This window comes from Hyperolius riggenbachi, chromosome 9, assembly GCF_040937935.1.
Source record: "Hyperolius riggenbachi isolate aHypRig1 chromosome 9, aHypRig1.pri, whole genome shotgun sequence".
Lineage (NCBI taxonomy): Eukaryota > Metazoa > Chordata > Amphibia > Anura > Hyperoliidae > Hyperolius > Hyperolius riggenbachi.
The window spans coordinates 134,273,593-134,295,916 of NC_090654.1; the positions used below are offsets into that span (position 1 = coordinate 134,273,593).

Below are 22,324 nucleotides of genomic sequence, written 5' to 3' on the forward strand. Positions count from 1 at the left end.
GCAGGAACGCTGACTAGGAATGGAGTAATACAGGGAACAGGACTCAGAAGGATTCGCTATCTCTTCGCAGAGATGAACGCAATCCACAAACGGTAACAGAACAGGATTCAGAAGGATTCGTTATCTCTTCGCAGAGATGAACGCAATCCACAAACAGGACCAGGAACAGGATAACTAGCTCAGCACGGGTGTTCACGGTACGCGCAAACTACCAAAACGTGCTGGAAAACTAACTAACTGAACACAGGATATAAACAGTTCGTGTACATATACATCAGCGACACTGATGTATCACGTAACACAAATACAAGGAAAATAATAAACGTGCTGGTATGCATATATATTGGCAATGAACCAATATATGATGCAAAACCAGCAAAGTATCTTTAGAACAAGAAACACGATCGGGGGCTAAAGCGACAGCAAGACAGGCTTAAGCTGAAGCTATGAAAACCCAAGGAAACCCTGCAGGAAGCAGATCTTTATACTGAGGTCATCCAATGGGAGCAGACATGCAGATTCCCACACAGGTGAATGATAATCAGTCACAAGCCGACAGCAGGGAAAGACAGACAACGCTATGCAGCTTGCATGGAAATAGATCAGAACTGCCTGAGCTGCAGCACTACTTCCAGCAATAGCTGCTGCAGCAGCGATCATTACAGTACCCCCGCCTTTAAAAGCGGATTCCAGACGCTTTTCAAAACTGAAATTTCCAACAAAACAGTCTGACTGATAATTCATGATGACCGGGACAGCCCGTCAAGACCGAATTCCAGAATCAGTCCCCACAAGACTGGACCCATCAGAACCAGAACCTACAGAACCATGCCCATCAGTACTACAAGCCCCAGTGTGACACCCATCAGAACCATGATTTCCAGAAGAAAGCCCTCCGAAACTCCCTGAGCGATACCCACCGCCTTCCAGGAACCGTTCAGAAACGCCAAAGCCTTTGCAATGCCCACCGGTACTGTCTTTACCAACACAAAACCCACTGTTGAACCAGTCCAAGGTACCAGGACAAGCTTCCTCAGAGATCTCCCAGAACACCTTGAAGCTCCAAAGAGATCCCCATAGGTCAGAATGCCCTTTAGGCTCACATGGAGAACTATCAAGAACCCCTATGGAACCTAGGGCAATTCCCGAGTCAGGGCCACAAGGACAAACATCAATATCAGGGCTTTCAGGGACCAGAACCATCTCTGGGCATGCAGGCAGACTGGCAACATCAGAACATGTTCCCACTAAGGAAGCATCAGAGCACGCTAACACCTTAAACACACTTGGGCATTCTGGCACACAAAGAACATCTGGGCACACTGGCACAAGAGAAACCTCTGGGCATGTCAAGGAACTGTGAGCCTCAGGGTCAGCCAAGACAGGACCAAAACCAGGACTGGCCAAAAAAAAATCATCATGACTAGACTTCGCAACTACTGGATTTTTACACGAGAATGCAGGATCAGACTTAGATGTCACTGATTCCAGCAAAGTCAGTAACAAATCAGATTCAGGGGCACTAACAAGACAGGACAAATCTTCTGATGTATGCACTGAACCAGATAGGGACTCCACAACTACCTCTGAACTGGACAGAGACTCATCTAATACACTGGATTGGAGCTCATGAGGCGCTGCAGAACAAGTCAGCATTGCAGCAGCCCCCACTGGACTAGGCAAAACTGAGGAATTCCCTGGACAGGAAGGGGACTCTGGAACCTCTGCCACAGCGGCCAGAGAACCAGAATCTTTCAGGATACAGGGCTGGGTTTCAGGAACACACATCAGACCGGACTGAAATTCTGAGATTTCTATTATTTTGACCAGAGAATCAGAATTATCCATGTTACAGGGCAAGACTTCTGAAACATTCAGAGGACAGGGCTGGAGTTCCTCGGCTGTTACAACACTGGAGAGGGACTCAACATTGGTTAAATCAGACTGTGTACAGGGCAAGGTATCTGACACAATTGCTGACGAGGACAATATTTCAATGGCTTCTGCTTTGCTGGGCAGAAATTCATCAAGTTTTATTAGAGCAGACTGTAATTCCAAAACAGCTGCTAGACAAGTGAATATTACTGCAACACCAACTGAGGTAAGCAGTGCTTCAGCCTCCTCTGCTAGAGGGTTTAAAGTATCCAAAGTACTGGGTGAAGCATAAGACTCTGCGACCACAGCTTCACTGGACAGGATCACTGAACAGTCCATATTGCAGGGCAAAACCATGGAAGCACCTGCTGGACAGCATAATGATTCTGTGACCTGAGTTTCATTGGAGAGATCTACTGCACAATTCATGGTACAGGGCAAATTTATTGGAAAATTTTCTGAACAAGGTAATAATTCTGCGATTTCAGGTTCACATAGCAGATGCTCTGAGCTATTCACGAAACTAGAGCGAGGTGTAGAAACAGGAAGATCAAGACACAATGTTTGCGCATCTGAATCACCATTCATTTGTAAAATTGGAAAATTCAGATGCTGGGGTTCTGAGTTTACTAGACAGGATTGCTGGGACTCGGAAACTGATGTAGTGCATCTATTGGCATCTGCTGGATCAGACAGGAGTTGAACTTTATTAACACAGGTAATTTCTGCAGAAGTGTTTGCAGAGACAGGCAAGATTTTTCTGGTGTCTGTTTCACTAAACAAAGAGTCATGAGTACTGGCTAGGCTGGACTCGGAAGTCAGCAGGACCTCTGGATTCTCTGCTGAGAAATTTGCGCAGGGCAAGGTTAAGAATGTATCAGTGGCTTCTGTTTTACTGGGAAGTAACACTGAGTTATCCATGGTACAGGGTGGAATTGCAGGAACTTCAATTTTACACAAAAAGAGCTCCGAATCACCTGCTGAATCAGCCAAAGGTGCTGAAGCAGGCGGGTCAGAACGCCAAATTTGCGAATTCGGAGTCACATAAAAATCATCCAAAATCAGTTCCCACACATCAATCAAGGGAGCCACACAGTCATACCTACACACACCAGCCTCTATTAGGTTATAGGCTGACTTAATGCATGCGTTCAATACCATTTCACTTTTTGCACTGTAAAATTGACAAAATGAACTTGAATCATTCTTCCATTCACAGACCAGGGCTTCCATCTCTCCCCTCTCGAATGGAGGATCCCATGCATACTTAACAGGCAGATCATGGTTTGCAGATATGATTGTGGCAGGCACATGTATAGGGTTAATTAGCAGGTGATTGGCAGATTCCTTATTTTTAAGAATCTCCAATACCTGTAGCAAGTGTTGAACTGTAGTGTATGCAAACTTCCCTTGGTTCACAAATAAGTTGATTTGTTCAATACTCTGTAATATCTCATCATAATCATACTCAGATAATTCTTTTAAACAAAAATCTTTATTTTCCCTAGCCAGGGAGGAAAGTTCATTAGTAGTTTCATAAGTCCATTTAACTCCCCTGAAAGACAATTGCATTTCATTATCTGTTAATGGCAGAATCTCATTATAGGTCTCAGTCGCTAAGGATAACGATTCTGCAGATTGGACACGTTTCTTAGAACGTTTGCGTTTTGCCTTTGACCTTGCGGTTTTTGGTGATTTATTCAAAGCTGCAGGAAAATTATCAGTAACACTTTCTGCTTGCTGCTCATTCTTGCAAGCAATTGAAGGAGCAGCTGATTGGCCTGCTGCCAGGAGTTCATTAAGAGGAAAAGGCAATGGATCTATGCGCAACCAGTTATGGATCACAAACGCTAGAAATTCCAGCGGTCTATCTTTCAAATCGGAATGATTGAGAACATCAAATGCCCACTGGAATAATTCCCCTTTAAACAAAATATAACTTAGTTGGAGTGCCCAGGTTGAAACAGGAGTCGCTTGGAGATCAGGATTGGTCAGGAACCTGGCACATTCAGAGAAAAACTCATTTTCTGTTTCAGAGCTAAGTTCTTCAAATTTCTTAAAGGAACAGGAACCATAATTAACAGTGTCATACTTTCTGGGAATCCCCCCCACAATGGGGATTGGTAATGGGGTTTTCATAATGTAAGGCTTGGTGGTGTATTCTCCACAGTCAGCATGCAACGCATGAGCTGGCGTGGAGGAGGTACACACACTAGCACAAGGAAACAGGCTATCCCTAGTATAGTGGAGGGGAGGACTGACTCCAATAGGAGATTGTGGCGCACAGAGCCGGTGCAGATCTGACAGCCACAAACAATGCTTTCGTAATAAAGTCTCAGCGCAAAGTAGCGCCGAGCGCACAAACCAGAACTGAGGAGATCAGGACAGGTAGACAGAATGAACGCTTGCTAGCTAGCGGTTACTTAGCGACAGCAAGCGTCCAAAACCAGACAGACTGGAATGAGGCAGCCAATGCGCTGCGGCGATGGCGTGCCTCACAAAGACAGGACAGGACAGTCAGAAAATAGCAGGATTAAGATAGATAAACGTAACACAGATAAATATACAATAAGTATGTTTTCCTAGCGTATTACAATTACAGCTATCAATGAAACTATTTGTAACGTCTGACTAACATATGTATATATCGGCAATGAACCGATATATGACATAAGCAGGAACGCTGACTAGGAATGGAGTAATACAGGGAACAGGACTCAGAAGGATTCGCTATCTCTTCGCAGAGATGAACGCAATCCACAAACGGTAACAGAACAGGATTCAGAAGGATTCGTTATCTCTTCGCAGAGATGAACGCAATCCACAAACAGGACCAGGAACAGGATAACTAGCTCAGCACGGGTGTTCACGGTACGCGCAAACTACCAAAACGTGCTGGAAAACTAACTAACTGAACACAGGATATAAACAGTTCGTGTACATATACATCAGCGACACTGATGTATCACGTAACACAAATACAAGGAAAATAATAAACGTGCTGGTATGCATATATATTGGCAATGAACCAATATATGATGCAAAACCAGCAAAGTATCTTTAGAACAAGAAACACGATCGGGGGCTAAAGCGACAGCAAGACAGGCTTAAGCTGAAGCTATGAAAACCCAAGGAAACCCTGCAGGAAGCAGAACTTTATACTGAGGTCATCCAATGGGAGCAGACATGCAGATTCCCACACAGGTGAATGATAATCAGTCACAAGCCGACAGCAGGGAAAGACAGACAACGCTATGCAGCTTGCATGGAAATAGATCAGAACTGCCTGAGCTGCAGCACTACTTCCAGCAATAGCTGCTGCAGCAGCGATCATTACAAAGGGGCATTATTAATCACAACTGCAGTGATGGGGACCTCCAGGCCATTGCTAATCACAACTGCAGTGATGGGGACGTCCAGATTGGCAGGACTACAATGGGCATTGCTAATCACAACTGCAGTGATGGGGACGTCCAGACTGGCAGGACTATAAGGGGCATTGCTAATCACAACTGCAGTGATGGGGACGTCCAGATTGACAGGACTAGAATGGGCATTACTAATCACAACTGCAGTGATGGGGATGTCCAGATTGGCAGGACTAGTAGGGGCATTGCTAACCACAACTGCAGTGATGGGAACATCCAGACAGGCAGGACTATAAGGGGCATTACTAATCACAACTGCAGTGATGGTAACATCCAGACAGGCAAGACTAGAAGGGGCATTGCTAATCACAACTGCAGTGATGTGGACGTCCAGACAGGCAGGACTAGAATGGGCGTTACTAATCACAACTGCAGTGATGGGGACTTCCAGAATGGTAGGACTATAAGGGGCATTACTAATCACAACTGCAGTGATGGGGACGTCCAGACTGGCAGGACTATAAGGGGCATTGCTAACCACAACTGCAGTGATGGGAACATCCAGACAGGCAGGACTATAAGGGGCATTACTAATCACAACTGCAGTGATGGTAACGTCCAGACAGGCAAGACTAGAAGGGGCATTGCTAATCACAACTGCAGTGATGTGGACGTCCAGACAGGCAGGACTAGAATGGGCGTTACTAATCACAACTGCAGTGATGGGGACGTCCAGACAGCAGGACTATAGGGAATATTACTAATCACAACTGCAGTGATAGCGACGTCCAGACAGGCAGGACTATAAGGGACATTTCTAATCACAACTGCAGTGATGGGGATGTCCAGACAGGCAGGACTATAAGGGGCATTACTAATCACAACTGCAGTGCTGGGGACGTCCAGACAGGCAGGACTACATAAGGCATTACTAATCACAACTGCAGTGATGGGGATGTCCAGACTGACAGGACTATAGGGAATATTACTAATCACAACTGCAGTGATAGCGACGTCCAGACAGGCAGGACTATAAGGGACATTTCTAATCACAACTGCAGTGATGGGGATGTCCAGACAGGCAGGACTATAAGGGGCATTACTAATCACAACTGCAGTGCTGGGGACGTCCAGACAGGCAGGACTACATAAGGCATTACTAATCACAACTGCAGTGATGGGGATGTCCAGACTGACAGGACTAGAAGAAACATTTACCAATAGCAACCACAGCTATGTCACAATGAAAAGGAATGAAGGAATGCTACTAATCGCCACCTTAGGAATAGCAGAAATTCACAAAGAAACAATGCAAGGTAATAAACGATTATCACGCAAGACCCGTAATGCAGCTATGGCATAAGTTGACCACTATGACAGGTCAAGTGATTAAGCAGGAAGAGGCTTTTATGTGGACATCCACCAATGAGAGCAGACATGCAAATTCGTACACGGTTGAATGGTAATAAATCAATCCTGTGTTGACTGAAGACTGCAGGTCGATTGCAGGTGACACTCACTGCAAATGTATGCAACACTTTGCAGCAGCATGGGTTCATGGAATACAGCACAGTCTTGCTGCAGCTCATCTGCAACAAACAAAAGATGTGTAACAGCTGTCAAGTTCATTTCTCTACATTACAAGATGTTAACAAACAATGAGATATATTCACTATACTTTGGTAGTCTTCATTTGACATATGTATGTTTGATTTGGGAGCAGAGAGAAGCCAAGAGACGGCTCTTCCTGTGCAAGGTAATCATGGGGAATACAAAAAAATATATCCCCCTATGGATTACCTAATTTATCCCTCTCTGTACATAATTTGGTGTCTGGCAATTGCCGGCACCTGAATAGATATGGCCCGAACCTCCGATTTTCGGTTCGCGAACCGCAATAGACTTCAATGGGGAGGCGAACTTTGAAAACTAGAAACACTAATGCTGGCCAGAAAAGTGATGGAAAAGATGTTTCAAGAGGGCTAACACTTGGAGGGGGACATGGCGGAGTGGGATAGACGCCAACAGTCCCGGGGGGAAAAATCTGGATTCGACGCAAAGCAGCGTTTTAAGGGCAGAAATCACAATGAATGCTAAATTGCAGGCCTAACGTGCTTTAACCTCCTGAGCGTTCTGGACGAGCTGAGCTCGTCCAGAGACGCCGGAGGGTGCCGCTTAGGCCCTGCTGGGCCGATTTCAATCAAATAAAAAGGAGCACACGCAGCCGGCACTTTGCCAGCCACGTGTGCTACCTGATCGCCGCCGCATCGCAGCGATGCGCCGCGTGCAGCGGCAAAAGAGGGTCCCCCCAGCCGCCCGAGCCCAGCGCAGCCGGACCAAACAGTTCCGGCCAGCGCTAAGGGCTGGATCGGAGGCGGCTGACGTCAGGATGTTGGCTGACGTCCATGACGTCACTCCGCTCGTCGCCATGGCGACGAGGAAAGCAAAACAAGAAGGGTCGCTCATCGCGGGCCTTCTTGTTACTTCTGATCGTCGGAGAAGTGCGGATTAGGAGCGCCCTCTAGTGGGCTTTCATGCAGCCAACTTTCAGTTGGCTGCATGAAATAGTTTTTTTTTATTAAAAAAAACAGTCCGGTCGCCAGCCTGGAGATCTTAATAGAACGCCAGGCAGGTTAAAACATCTTGCATGTGTATACATCAATCAGGGAGTATAATTAGAGTACTGCTTCACACTGACACACCAAACTCACTGTGTAACGCACTGCAAACAGCTGTTTGTGTAGTGACGGCCATGCTGGACTGAGATAGGGTTGCCGGGCTGTGGTAGCTCATTGATATTATCTTCGATTTGCCCCCCCCACTCATATAGTCAGCGGTCATTGCTTTATTGTCATACACAAGCCCCTTCACCGCAGCAAGGTAATGGTCACGAAGGGGAATTGGCACATGGCAGGCATGTACACGCACCAGAAAAATTATTATAGCGGAGTCCTGGACCCTGTTGGTGGTGGCGGAGACTAACTTAGTCTTGGGGCAGGCAGTAGCTCTCCGGGATCCATGCCTCATTCATTTTGATAAAGGTCAGGTACTGAACACTTTTGTGACTTAGGCGACTTCTCTTCTCAGTAACAATGCGCTTAAAGGGAACCTTAACTGAACGGGGGGTAAAGAGTTTTACTTACCTGGGGCTATTACCAGCCCCCTGCAGCAGTCCTGTGCCCTCGGCGCCGCTCTGGAATCCTCTGGTCCCCCGCTGTCACTTAGTTTCATTTTTGACGACTCACCAGTCGCCGGCCGCCATGCGTATTATTGGACGCATTCACCAATGCAATTAGCGCTATTGCGGACCGCAACGCGTACAAAAATACGCGTTGCCGCATATCTACGCTTGAGGCAGGGCAAGACAGAAGTTGGATGGTAAATTGTGACAGCTTTGGCCACAGGTCAAGCCTGTGCACCCAGTAATCCATCACTGCTCATACTGTCGATGGTTCTTTCTCTACCATTGTTAAAGAAAGCGTACGGCCGGGGAGTCAGGGTTCGATTCCGGTCCAGAGTTGGAGCCTGAGAAACGGCTACTACCACACATCCAAGGAAGGCAGCAGGCATGGCATGCAGGTCCCGAGGTAGTGACAAAAAATAACAATACAGGACGACTTTCAAGGCCCTGCTGTATATGACACTGATCGACTTTACTACCTTTAATGAGAATCTGTTATGGAGGGCAAGTCTGCCATCCATTCAAGTGAAAGGTATGCACTGACTGCCAGGTATAATACAATGTGCAGTCACAGATTCAGTGAAAGGTATGCAGTGACTGGTATTACAATACAATGTGCAGCTGTCACACAGGTGCAGTTAACAGGTTTGCTCGGAGTGGTATATTACACAGCGTGCGGTCACACAGGTACTGTGAACAATTATGCAATTACTGGTATTACAAATATGCACCTGTCACACACACACAGGTACCGAGCAGGTACAGTGACACTGCGTGCGCTCACGTAGGTAGGTGGGTGCACTGACTGAAGTGAATAACAGGTAGGTATATGCAGTGATGGGTGTTACAATGTGCACCTGTCACACACACAGGTAGTCACTGAATGTGCTGGGTCTGGCAGTGGCACACAGTAGGATTTACCAAGGCTGTCTATACAACGCAAGTGTCAGTGGGACACACACACACAAAAAAAAAAAAATTGATTGATTGATTGATCACAAGAACAAGATTAGCTCTCAAAAGAGCTGTTGAGGGGTGCTTTTTCAGCAATAAGAATCAGCAAGGAGCAAGCTAACAAGCCTACAAGAGCCTAACTAAGCTTTCCCTATGAGAGTCTGCAGCAGCTTTCCCTTCTCTAATTAATGCAGGCACACGAGTGAGTCCAATGCCTGATGCTGCCTGCCTTTTATAAGGGGGGGGTGGGGGTCCAATGTGCCTGCTGACTGTGATGTAGAGGGTCAAAGTTGACCCTCATGATGCACGATGGGGGCGAACCGAACTTCCGGAAAAGTTTGCGGTTCTCTGCAATCGCGAACCACGGAAGTTCGCCGGGAACCGTTTGCCGGTGAACCGTTCGGGCCATCTCTACACCTGAATTGCAAAGTTATAATTGCAGCGTCCAAATCTGGTGCTGTGTGCACTCCGAGCAGGCACTGAAATGGCCTACTCCATTCACTTGTGCAGGCAGCGCATGTAAAGTGTACCAGACTTTATGCAAATGATGTACTACGTGATGTAATTTACATAACTCTTGCTATGCATGCAATACCTATGTTGCCTGTTGCACAAGCATCGTAGACATGACGGTATGCAAATTACATAATGCATTCTTTTTGTAAAGCCTAATAAGCATCACATGCGCACATAAAGTTTAATGGGGTATAGTAAATATACTCCCTTGTTTGGAGTCCCAGCAGATACACTTGCTTAAATATTTCATCCTAATAGGAAATGCAGCATGAGTGTGTCGGTCTAAAATAATGACTTGAGCAGTCCAGTGTGTGCAGAGAGAAAAATGGTTTACTTGATTTCCTTTAGATGAGCCAGATTTCCAACCTGCGGCCAATAGATGGTAAGAATTTACTTTTTGCATTTTGCAGATTCAAAGACGGGAATATTTATACTCAAAACTGCCAGGATTGCAAAATAAATAAATAAAATGTGAAATTCCTGATATTTTAGAAAATCATAGGTAGCTGCAAGTGGAAATAATAATAATATGAATTCACTAAATGGTTTATGCGTCACTGACAAATGTGTTTTTTTTAAACAAAAAGAGAGCTTTCCCTTTAAAAATGTGTGATACACAAAAAGAAGTTGTTCCAAAGCCATTTTCCTGTTGTCAGCACAATTTAGTGTTGCATCATCTGGTTCCAAGGACTATGTTGTTATAAATTCATACAGTAAGCAGTGTGGAAAGACAGAACTGTACCTCCTGCAAGCCAGCTGTAATCCCATTTCCAAGGCTCACTAGGTTTTGGAGGTGTGGGAGCAACAAAGGCTCCATTCTAACTAAATCCCAGGCAGGACAACAAAACCGTGGCAAGCGAGTTCACAATAGTCAGACGACATGTCCTTTGCGGGTTTTGGCTGGCTCTGCGGGCTTTCAGAGTGTGGGAATGCCAGTCCAGGGTACAGTGTGAAGGACTCAGAGAGACGTGAGTGAAATTTGTTCCTGAGTGTACTACTTAATAATCTCCCTCTTCTCTTTCCCTCCTTGCAGCTGATTCCCTACTGGGAAGAGAAATTTGGCATCGACCTGTCTCGGCCTCATATTGGTGTGGTGAATGTGAGTGATGTAAGTAAAAATGAAATCCATTTCCGACTGCTGCCTAGTGACCTACTGTTTACAATTAACCTGGAGTTATTTCTAATTGCTGAGCATGAAGCATGTCTTGACATACCACACTTTAAAAACCAACTCCAGGAAGGAAAAAAATATGTTTTCCAGTTCACCCATTATTAAGCCCTCTAATGTTGTTTAGGGACACATGGGGGTGCATGGAGGGTTTTTCTTTTCAAGCTGTGGACGGAGTGTTCCCATGGAGAAGGAGCAGCGATTCAAGACTCACCCTTCTTTGATGGGATGTATACTGGATCTAAAAGCTTCAGACTATGATTTCCACATGGTCTGAATCAATAATGGACTCTTGCCTTTTTGTATAAGGAATCATTTGTTTTATATTATGTTTCTCTCTTTACTTTATAAGATCTCTGCCTTTTTGCTCATATTCCCCTTCTGGTTTTGTATGTAGCTATTGGAGAGCTGTTCTCTTATTTGGATTGTTAACCAATCAGTACAGGTCTTTTCTATTTATATACATCATAATATTGTTAGCAGTTTTATCATGAATAAGGAAAAGCACTGACAGTTGCCCCTCCCCCGGATATTCTATTTTACTGGATACAGATACAGTTTGTATTTGTTGCTGTCTTTGTCCCTGTGGGGGTAGAATTACCCACTATCTGTCTAGAAAATATTTAAAGTGTATCTGAAGTAACATGATGGGATAAAGCGCTGCGTAATATGTTGGCGCTTTATAAATACAATAAATAATAATAATAATAATAAAATAATAATAATAATAAACATATACTGTACACAGTACCAGCTTATAGTACTATCGTTAATAAGAAATATTTTTTTATTTGCTGCTGCACTGTGCCTCCTGTCTGACTGAACAAATGAGATCCTGAAGCGGAGCTATTTAGTCCCACAGAAGGAGGCGCCACTGCTAAGTATTCTGGGCACATGCCCCAAATATTAACCCTGGGAACACCATTGCACCAACACAGACCCTATCCCTTTACAAAACTAGTAAGAAAGCACGTGAGCTAGAGGTGGAGTTTATACCTGAGTTATGTATATAAAGGTAAGTTTAATAAAAAAATTAAAAAAAACTTAATAAAGTAGAGACAACTCCTCTTTAGTTACATTCGTTACCAGGAGCTAGAAAATCCTGGAGTGTTAGCAGCTTTGGTAGAAAGGGCTTACCAACTAAGCCTCTAACAGTTACACAAACTCGTGAGTATTTTCACCCAGCTTAAGCCGAAATAATAATTTTGAGTGTACTAGCACTTTAATAACTCAAACCAAAATTCCACACTAGCTTGGTCTGGATGATATATAAAAGAACTGGTCACCTTGACCAGCATCCATTATTTACTCTGGTCCTTCCAGCAGGAGAACTATTCACTATTGGCAGTCTGAACCTGAACTTATAATGATCCTGGCCAAGACATCTAGTGCTTTTTCAATTCTATTATCTGTATTAGAATAGTTTTACCCATCTGGTTATTATCTCCATGAGGCCTGATCCCTTTTGTGCTTCAGTTTAATGAACTAGGTGTCTCATGATGATGCACACTTGTAGACGTGTGGTCTAGACACGTGTCCTAGTACAGCCATCAACCCCCTACGCCCCCACATCCCCAGAGCGTTGTTTATCCTTTTAAGTCATCAGAAATATCTCTGCTTCTTTCATTCTCATCTCTTGTTCAGCGACAGTTAACATTTTTGGTGTTTTTGTGCTTTTAACTTGTGCCTGATGAAAGCATCATTGCTCTCCTTTTGTTCCACCTGTCTCTATCCCTTCCATTTTCAGTGCCCTTTCATCCCAATCCTCCATTGTGTCCTTTCTCCAGAGGATAATTACACCTCTCGCTCCTGCTGCCTCGTGTCCCCCCTGTGATGCTTTGCAGCTCTGTGGCGGGATGACGATTGGCCATAATCTAAAGAAGAGACAGCTGTGCCATTTAATAAAAAAAACCTCAGTCATACTGAAACTTTTCTGCACGACAGCTCTGTCTGTTAGAAAGAGGAAATGCTTATAACTAACTCTTGCAGGGTACAGTAGTGGTCTCCATGAAAAGCCCCATGCTGTTCTTCTCTTGTCTAATGTATTAATCTGGAAAGTCTTGGTAACAAAGACTTAAAGAGCTATTTTTCTCTTACTGCAAGCTTAACATCATAATGCAACGCATCAGAAGAATATGTAGCAAAAAATATTCATTATCAGACTTGTTTTGTTCAGCTTGTAAAGGATGTTACAGAGTACCTTGTTAAATAAGTCATGGTGAAAAGGAATCTAAATGTATAGGCTATAGGCCAACTGTAAGCCAGCAGCTTTGGATGTATGTACAGGTAAGGCTTTTTAGAAATAGAAAGGAATGATTTGCATATTAACTTACCGGGCAGAAGTGATGCATCATGGGAGTTCCATCTTGATCACATAAATCTAAATAATTGCAAATACCTGAATGATTGCACATACTGTATACAGTTTAGGATACGGGATGTTCATGAATCATTTGTTTTCAAAAGGGAAAAATATTTATATTACAGCCATTAAAAAAAAGTATAATAGTTAATAGTAAGAAATTAGTGGTGAAGTATATTTTTTAATCAGTGGTCATTTAGATGGTCAGTAGTCATTTAGACACCCAACAACAGCACATGCCGGTGCCAAATAGTTTCAGGTAGTTTGGTTAGTATTAGAAATATCTACCGTATGTTATCCTACTAAAGGTCCATATCCATGATGCGATTTTTAGGACAATTTTTCTCTGCAAATGATCTTTTTAATGATATCATGTAACATTGTTTAACGAAAATTCACTAAATTATGTTTCACAACGCAGTTGTGCCATGTTGGATCATATCAGTGAGAGTTGTTCTGATCCCCATTGACTTTCACAGTAATTTGCAGCGATCAAGTGAACAATTGTTTACAGGATCCTTCATTTCCGTGGTCGCCAACAAATCTTGTAGATTCGGCCATATGGGTTGGGGAATGATTGCTTGTCGTCAGAGATCCTCTAATCCATCTGGCTGTCGGTACATAGCTTTAGGGGTTAAAAGTAGCATTAATAAAACCATTGGCCCTTTTAATTAATCACCATGAAAATATACACGGGATCGAGCTGGAAGGCAGACAGCATAAGCTATGTATGTATGCTGACGACGTAATCTTAACTCTAACACGCCCACGTGAATCCCTATCTAACGTAGCAGATATCCTTCTGACCTTCGAAGACATATCCGGATTAAAAATAAATAGCCTTAAATCTAAAGCGCTAAACATCACCTTGCCCCCGGAAGTAGTACAGAATTTACAAAACTCCTTTGAATTCAAATGGGAACCCCATAAACTAAAATATTTAGGCATCTTTCTGACCAACTCATATAATACCCTCTTTGAGGCCAACTAACCTGGACTGCTTACAGGGGTGACGCAATTGCTGGAGTGTTGGAAACGTTACGCAATCTCCTGGCTGGGCCGGATCACAGCGATTAAAATGACCATATTACCAAAATTCTTGTATGCATTTAGAGTCTTGCCAATCCCTATACCCCCCCCCCCCCCTTTTCTCAAAAAAAGTGCAAGCAACTTTGCTCTCCTTCATTTGGAAAAGCTCTGGCCCCCGAGTTTTTTGAGAGACCCTATATGGAATGCGTTCAGATGGTGGTCTTGGGGTAACCAACATATGGACATACTATAAGTCTGCCCAAATCGCACAATTAACATTATGGCATGAAGAAAAATATATCCCATTGCGGTGTGAAATAGAGAGTTCTGTATGTTCGGACTTGTCAATCCGCAACCTACTCTGGCTCACACCAGCACAGTGCAAAGTTATCAAGAATCCAATAATGACGCACTCCTTACGTGTGTGAAGCCAGTCTTAAATTAAGGACAAACGCGGTCACCCCCACCCCCACCTGCCACTCCTATCATTTTTGGGTCACCCAGACTTTCTCCCAGGGTTAGATAGCTCATCTAATTTCAAATGGTGGCGGCTAAATGGTCTCACAACAATTTACAGTTTAGTGAACGATGTAGCCCTGAAATCATTCTCTTCCCTTAAAGAGCATAAGCAACTACCAAATACAGAGCTATTTCGCTTTCTCCAGATCTCCCATTTCATTAACAAGCATATCAAGTCCTGCAAATCACTCCTCACCAGAACATGTTTTGAGCATATCTGTGCTACGAATCTGGGATCCCCAGGCCTTATTTCACTACTGTATAAAAATACAATCTTACCTTCAAACCTGCCTAAGCCACAATATATCTTGAGATGGGAAAGAGACCTCAATAATACTTTTAACATAGAGGACTTGCAGCATGTGTGGAGAGATACCGCCGGTCTTTCTATAAGCTCTTCTTTAGTGGAGACCCAATCTAAAGTACATTCGCGATGGTATCTGACCCCAGATCGTATTGAAAAATTCTGCCCTTCAAATAAAGGGTTATGCTTTAGGGCATGCGGCCAACGGGGTACCTTTTTACACGTGTGGTGGTCTTGTCCAAGAGTACGCAGATTCTGGATCAGAGTTTACCAAGTAATTTATTCCACCATTCGTACACAAGTACCCAAGCTCCCAGAGGTTGCCCTTCTGGGTATAAAGCCCCCTGATCTCACAAAATCGCAGCATAAACTGCTAATGCACATTTGCCTCGCTGCTAAAAGAGTGCTTGCAGGTTCCTGGAAGACTCCCTTTTTTCCCTTTAGCTCATTTAAAACCAAACTAAGCTAAGCACTCTGTTTTGAGAAGATGAAGGCTCCCGGCCTCTCTTACCGCTGTCTGACCTATGGTACCTGCATCTAGGAGGGGCAACGGAGTGGCGAACGGTTCTACTTTCTCTACTTCTCTACTCCCTTATCTTTCCCTCTTTCCACTTTCTTCTTCCTTCTAAATGGTTCTGTCCCATTTACCTAGCAAATCCTGTAGCTTTTTAGCTATGTGACCAATTGAGTCTGGATATATTCCCTTTTATGTTACGTTATCAATTAAACAATTCCAAGACCATGTAACTGGAAATAGGGTACCTTTAGTCGAGAGCTCATGGGCCTCCGAGACTGTGTGGTGGCTATCGTTATAAAGTCTTACCTTAAGCTATTTGTTGACTTACTGTGGTGTCGGTAAATGATGCCTTGTGCTGCCGGGCACCTATGTTAATTTTATGTTAAAATTCTGCTGTTGCAGACTCTATTGTACCTTATGTTTTGCACATATTAATGCAGTTATATATTTCATATATGTTTATATGGATTTGTTCACTTTAATATTGAAAACAATAAAAACGATTGTGATAAAATAGTGTGTGTGTTAGTTCAAAGGTAGGCACAGTGACATGATTCATGATAGGGTCTGCATTAGACAAAAGAAAAAAATTCTCTGTGCTGGGCAACAATTACCTCAGGCACAAAACTGGCAAAAGATAATTGACACTAGACATTGATTCCACCCATCAATAGCCCCTAAAGCTGAACTATGACTTTTGAGTGTACTTAGTCATTACTGTACATTTCTAAAATGAATACTGTAAGATTAAAGCCTTGTACACATGCTAGATGGTTCTCTGCCAAGGTGGCCAGTCTGGGCTGCCTCTGCTGAAAATCTAGCATGTGCCTGGTGGCCACGATGTGTTGACAAGAGATCTGGCCTGCTGGATCATCACGTTCAACCATGGGCCAAAGTTATTCTCCTTGCCTCTCTTGCTCTGTGCCACTCCACCATAGTCCCTCCGTCCCCCTCCATAGCAACAGTGGCTAGCGATGTGTCTGTAAAGAACTAGGCTCTGAACATTTGCTGGAGGAATTGAGTCCCTATTCCTGTTGGTGACAGTAATTGTGCATATGTACATCCCTTAACCTCTAGGTGATAGTTGGGTCAGTTGTATGGAAAGACAAACTATGGTGTATGAATGCATCACCAAGAGACCTCTCTACTGGTTTAATAATATAATAAACAGTTATTTGCCCAATGTATCTACAGTTCATGCAGTTAGTAGACATTTACTGTGAATTTCCCAGTTCTAGTCAAATTCAAAACCAAAAACCCTTCTTAAGCAATGCAACTGTTAACTGGAGAAACACAATTTAATTTTTGAAAATTCTAAACATCTCTCATTCTATCCACAGGCTGATAGTGTATGGATGGATATGGATGATGAAGAGGACTTGCCTACTGTGGATGAACTGGAAGACTGGATTGAAGATGTTCTGGATGGCGATATCAACACTGAAGATGATGATGACGACGACGACGATGATGATGACGACGATGATGACGATGATGATGATGATGACGACGATGATGATGACGATGATGATGATGACGATGACGATGATGATGATGACGATGATGATGACGATGACGATGATGATGATGACGATGATGACGACGATGATGATGATGATGATGACTAAGCAGTCATCCATGAAGTCGTTAGCATCTAACTAGTTTATATATTCACATGTCAAAGCCTGACTTTAGTAACAACATATTTTTATATGAAATATTGATTAAGTTAACTAATTACATCAATCCTATTAGATCAACACCGGTCTTCAAAAGTACCCTGACAAATGCCTACAAATTTTGATCCTGTGCTATAGACAAGGGGCACTTAATAACATTTGTTCAGCCAAACGTCCAGATGACCCACAAATCCTATTTTCTGATCTCCATCATAACTTATGTCAATTTGGTTAGCTCTTAATTGCTACAAGTTTTTAGATTTTTTTTTAAGTTTTTTTAAGGCCACGGTTGTTTTTCATCATCCAATAAAGCATCGTCTTTATATATTTATTAAACATTACCTTAATATAATTATAATGTCATGACCCTTGTCCCAAAATTCAGCACTTACTGAGTGTAGGTCAGAGATTTCCTTTGCAAGTCTATAATCGTCTGACTTTCAACTAAGTCAACCAATCTTCTGCCAGCATAATACACAGAATAATGAGCTCAAGACTCCATCCTCTCCAGTTCTGAACCATGATGGCATTATTGCTCTATAACAGTAAAGGGTAAGCTTGTTCATCACAGTAGAACATCAGCATTCATTGGCCAAAGTCTTAACACAAGATCTTCTACATGTTTGTGGAGTGATGTCTCCTCTCCAAATTAACATTCTAATGTCAGTGAAAACCAGTTTGGACCGAAATCCATTTTACTGAATATGATCATTGGACTTTTGATTCCTACCCAACATTTCATATTAAAAGAAACTGTTTTCCAAGGAAACAAAGACAAAACCTCAAGTATCACTCTCAAGGTCTTAAATATTCTCTACTGTGATTTTTTTTTTGTGGAAAAAAAACAATCTCACAATTCTGAACTGTTAAGAAAGCCAAAAATCGGTAACATCCAAACTGTCTATGTGTGTTTCTTTGGTCTCTGAGTTCTTACTTCTTCTGACCTGTTTATAGTAGCAAGGTAAGGGCAGGATAAGGCAAAACTCCATACCTCCACCTATGCTATGATGAATAATGCCTAGTACTGTTGAATCACAGAAGCCAAATAAAAACCCAGTGAGGCAGCTGAATGTATCTTTTCTTCAGAAAGGGAGATAATCCACCCTGATATTATCAGACATAAGAAATGGTTTGAGTTGCTCTTATAGCAATACTCCTCGTGTCACCTAGGCAATGCGGGCTGCGCTAATTGAGCAACATGCACTATGTAACTAGATTGACCACCGGTAAAATTGCTGTGCACTTCCTGCACATGGCAATTTTAATAGAGGTACATGAATCGACCTCATAGTCAATTTGAATTTCAAATGTTACCTTAGTACAGCCCAGCTTCAATGTTTTAAGTTAACTTATAAAAGCAGGTAAGATTAGGGATAGGCATATAAGAGGGAACATTAGGTATGATCCAGGATTGAGAGGTTAGGGTCAGACATAGGTCAGGGATGAGGTTGGAACTAGGCATAATCTAACGGTCCTATCAAACGGAATCCGTTGTGTTCCATTGCAACAGACAACACTATCCCATCACATTTCTATGGTACGTTTACAACGGGTGCAGTGTGGCAGGTCCCACTGGAGTAATACACAGGATGCTGTGCATTTACAGTGGCAGTGAAGCATTCTCTCATTGTACAGTCTGCTTGATTGTATGTCGCATCTCATGTCTAACATGTGGTTTCTATTGCGTTGCGATCCTATTGCAACGTGCATAGTGTGAAAGGATGCTAATGAAGAGATTGGTCAAGAAAGTTATGTACAGTGTAGGTGATTAGGTTGGATATGGTCTAGGTAGTATGTCGGTGTTCGGTTGCATGGTGAGTGTAGGGGCAAGCAGGAGTGAAGATACTGTAATTGCAATACAAACACCCTATTTTGCACCCAACAATGCATGTTAACGGTCTCACAAGGTTAAAAATGACCTACATGTAATGCTGTTGCTGGATAGTGCACTGGTTAAGGGCTTTGCCTCTGAAAAAGTAAGCCACCAGCACCAGTAAGGCATTATTGGGCAAAACTCCTTAACACTGCTACTGTCTACTGTGTGCACTCTAAAGTCGCTGCTTCACAAGCACTTTGAGTCAGACAGGAGAAAAGCGCTATACAAATACTGGAAGTATTTATGGCTAAATTTTTTTATTTTTCGCTGCTTTATTAATGTCTGTGTAACAGTGGGAACAGTGAGAATCGTTCTTACTTCCTGTACTAAGTAAGAGTACGGTGGCTTTAACTAGACAACTTTTGTGTTCTTTAAAGTGGGATGTAACTCACATTTCATCCATGTTCTAAAGGCATTAACCACTTGAAGACTACAGTGCTAAACCCCCCTAGTGACCAGGCCATCTTTTGCTTAATAGGCCACTGCAGCTTTAAGGCCAAGCTGCAGCGAAGACTTTGATTCCAGCGCCGGAGACTTGGGCTCAGCAGTAAATAACTTCAGCGCCATCAGAATACGGAGTTAAAGTTGCTTATAAAACTGCTGGAAGCCGAATTATTTCATTTCCCACCATCCATGGCGGCCTGGAGGGGGAATAGTATTTAGCATCGATGGGAATTTGTGCAGGAGCAGGATAAACCATACAGGCTGTATCCTGTGCTCAAATCTCCTGCGCGATTCCTCTCGTACGCAGCTGCAGGGCCGCACAACTCAGCACACAAGTGATTCCCCCCCCCCCTCTTTTCTCCCCACCAAGAGAAAGCTCTGTTGGTGGGGTCTGATCACCCCCCAGATGTTTGGGGTTTTTTATAAATATTTTTGTTATTATTTTTCTAATAAATATAACAATTTTTTTTTTACTGTCCCCCCTCAGCTGTCATAGGCTTCAGCCTATGACAGCCTGTCACTCCCCAGCCTATGGAGGGGACAGCCGTGTACAGCGCTGCCCTAGATCGCAGCACTGTACTAAGCAAAAAGATGGCGGTTTTGCCGTTTAACAGTCTCCCAAGCAGCGAATGCCGCTGGGAGACTGAAGGTGGGGTGGCGCGCACGGTCTCCTGCAGTAGCCGGCCCCACGACTTGACGTCAATTGGCGTTAGGCAGTCCTGGGGCTGCCACCATGGCTACCAAGCTGTGTAAACAATGCAGAAAACCTGCTGCTGAATCCAGAGGGGAAGCAGATAACATTCTCTGCTTTGTTTGCACAGCAATTAATTAAGCATCACAAACAAGCAGGAGGCACCCAAGGACAGAATATTGATATATCCCAGGATTCAGGAAGGAATTGCAATCCTACCACAAATGAGGGCACTTTCCATGGTGACCGCACTCACCAATGGTGAGTGCGGTTTGCCTTCTTAAAACAGAAGTTAATTGCGATAATTCAGCATAAAGTGAACATCTGTGGTTACCCACAATGCACCGCTACTGAATATGCAAATTATCTCTTTATGCCCAAGAAGCCAAGCTTGCATCCAGAACCACTGGTGTCTAGCAACAGAATTATTGTAATAGTGAGCACTTATAATACTCTAATACTTTGACTTGAATCTGTTCAGAATGATAGTAAGCAGAAATATACCTTAACATGTGTGTAAATAATTATCAGCTTAAGCTCTGTGTTCCTGTCTGTGTGTCTCTCTCTGCCATGCAGTGTAACGTAAACAGTTTACAGCCTGGTTACAATTCAGCCCTGTCTCCCCCTCTCCCGACACAAATTGTTACAAAACAGCTGGTAAATGCAGCTTTTCATACAGGCTGTGCTGGGAGACCTCTGAAAAGCATTTTAGTGTTGCTGGCTAAAAGCTCTATAGGTATGTGGGGTTTACAGAAAAACAGTTAATCTGATAGTTGTTCTTTAAGCAGCCGCGACCAACATCATTCACCGAAAGGCAGAGTGAGGACGGTACCTCCCCACAAGCCGAGATGAGTGGTTGCCTCCTATGGCAACCTACACTTGTGAGTTTATATCTAGTAATATATTTACTCTTGCCAATTATCAGGCAATACTACACCAGAACGGGCTTCCGATGTCCGTGTGTCCTTTTTGCTTTTACTAATTCAAATTAATTAAGCATAGTCTGCTTAATTATAATTATAGCAGTTATAAGACAGTGGCCTCAATTCACTAAGATCATGCTGGAGATAATAAGGCAAGAGAAAACTTACCTCCACATAAGAGAGAGTTATCTTATCTCTTCATTCCTTAAGTTACCTCCTCTGTAGTTAAGTTACCTCCTCTGTAGTTATTTTACCTCCTCTGTAGTTAATTTACCTCCTCTGTAGTTATTTTCACACGCAGTTAATAAACAACCTGTCTTTAACTCTGGAGTTATTTTAAGGATTGAAGAGTTAACTTGAAGACAGAAGAGTTAACTTTAGGTTTGCCTGAGGTAAAATGTTTCCTGAATACTACATACCTTATCACCATGGTAACAACTCTAGAAAAGTTATTAAAGACAGGAGATAAGCTTAGTGAATTGAGGCTATAGTCTGATCATTTTTCCTGCAGCTGGCAATCATATCAATTAGTGTCAGTGAATTATAAAATGCCTTTAAATGACATTAGAGCAGTCTTTTCTATCTGTTTTTTTATTTTTTTGCTGTGTTTAAAGTGGGATAAAACTCAAATTTCATCTATGGTCAAAAACGGTAAAGGGACTCAGAGCTAAAACATTAAAAAGATTTTATACATACCTGGGGCCTCCTCCAGCCCCATCCACTCTGATCACTCCCACGCCACCATCCTCCGCTGCCCGCAGCTTTGAGAACCTGGGCCCCATCACTGATGTCAGTCGCGGCCAGCTACTCAGGAGAAGTGCGACTTCTACATATCTCTCCAGCAGCTGCTGGAGAGATACGCAAACAGTGCACTTCTCCTGCAAAAGACTGGCCCCGACTGATGTAAGTAACGAGACC

The 22,324-nt window shown here is 43.2% G+C and overlaps 1 protein-coding gene across 1 annotated transcript in view; it reads left to right on the plus strand.

The window, feature by feature from the left end:
• CASQ1 (calsequestrin 1) overlaps nucleotides 1-18,369 on the plus strand; it is a 164,816-nt gene extending 146,447 nt beyond the window's left edge. The window contains exons 10-11 of the mRNA XM_068253544.1: nucleotides 10,928-11,002; nucleotides 17,134-18,369. Coding sequence (XP_068109645.1) covers nucleotides 10,928-11,002; nucleotides 17,134-17,421 — 363 coding nt within the window. The 3' untranslated portion in view covers nucleotides 17,422-18,369. The remainder of the gene's footprint in view (nucleotides 1-10,927; nucleotides 11,003-17,133) is intronic.
• Nucleotides 18,370-22,324: the final 3,955 nt, after the last annotated feature.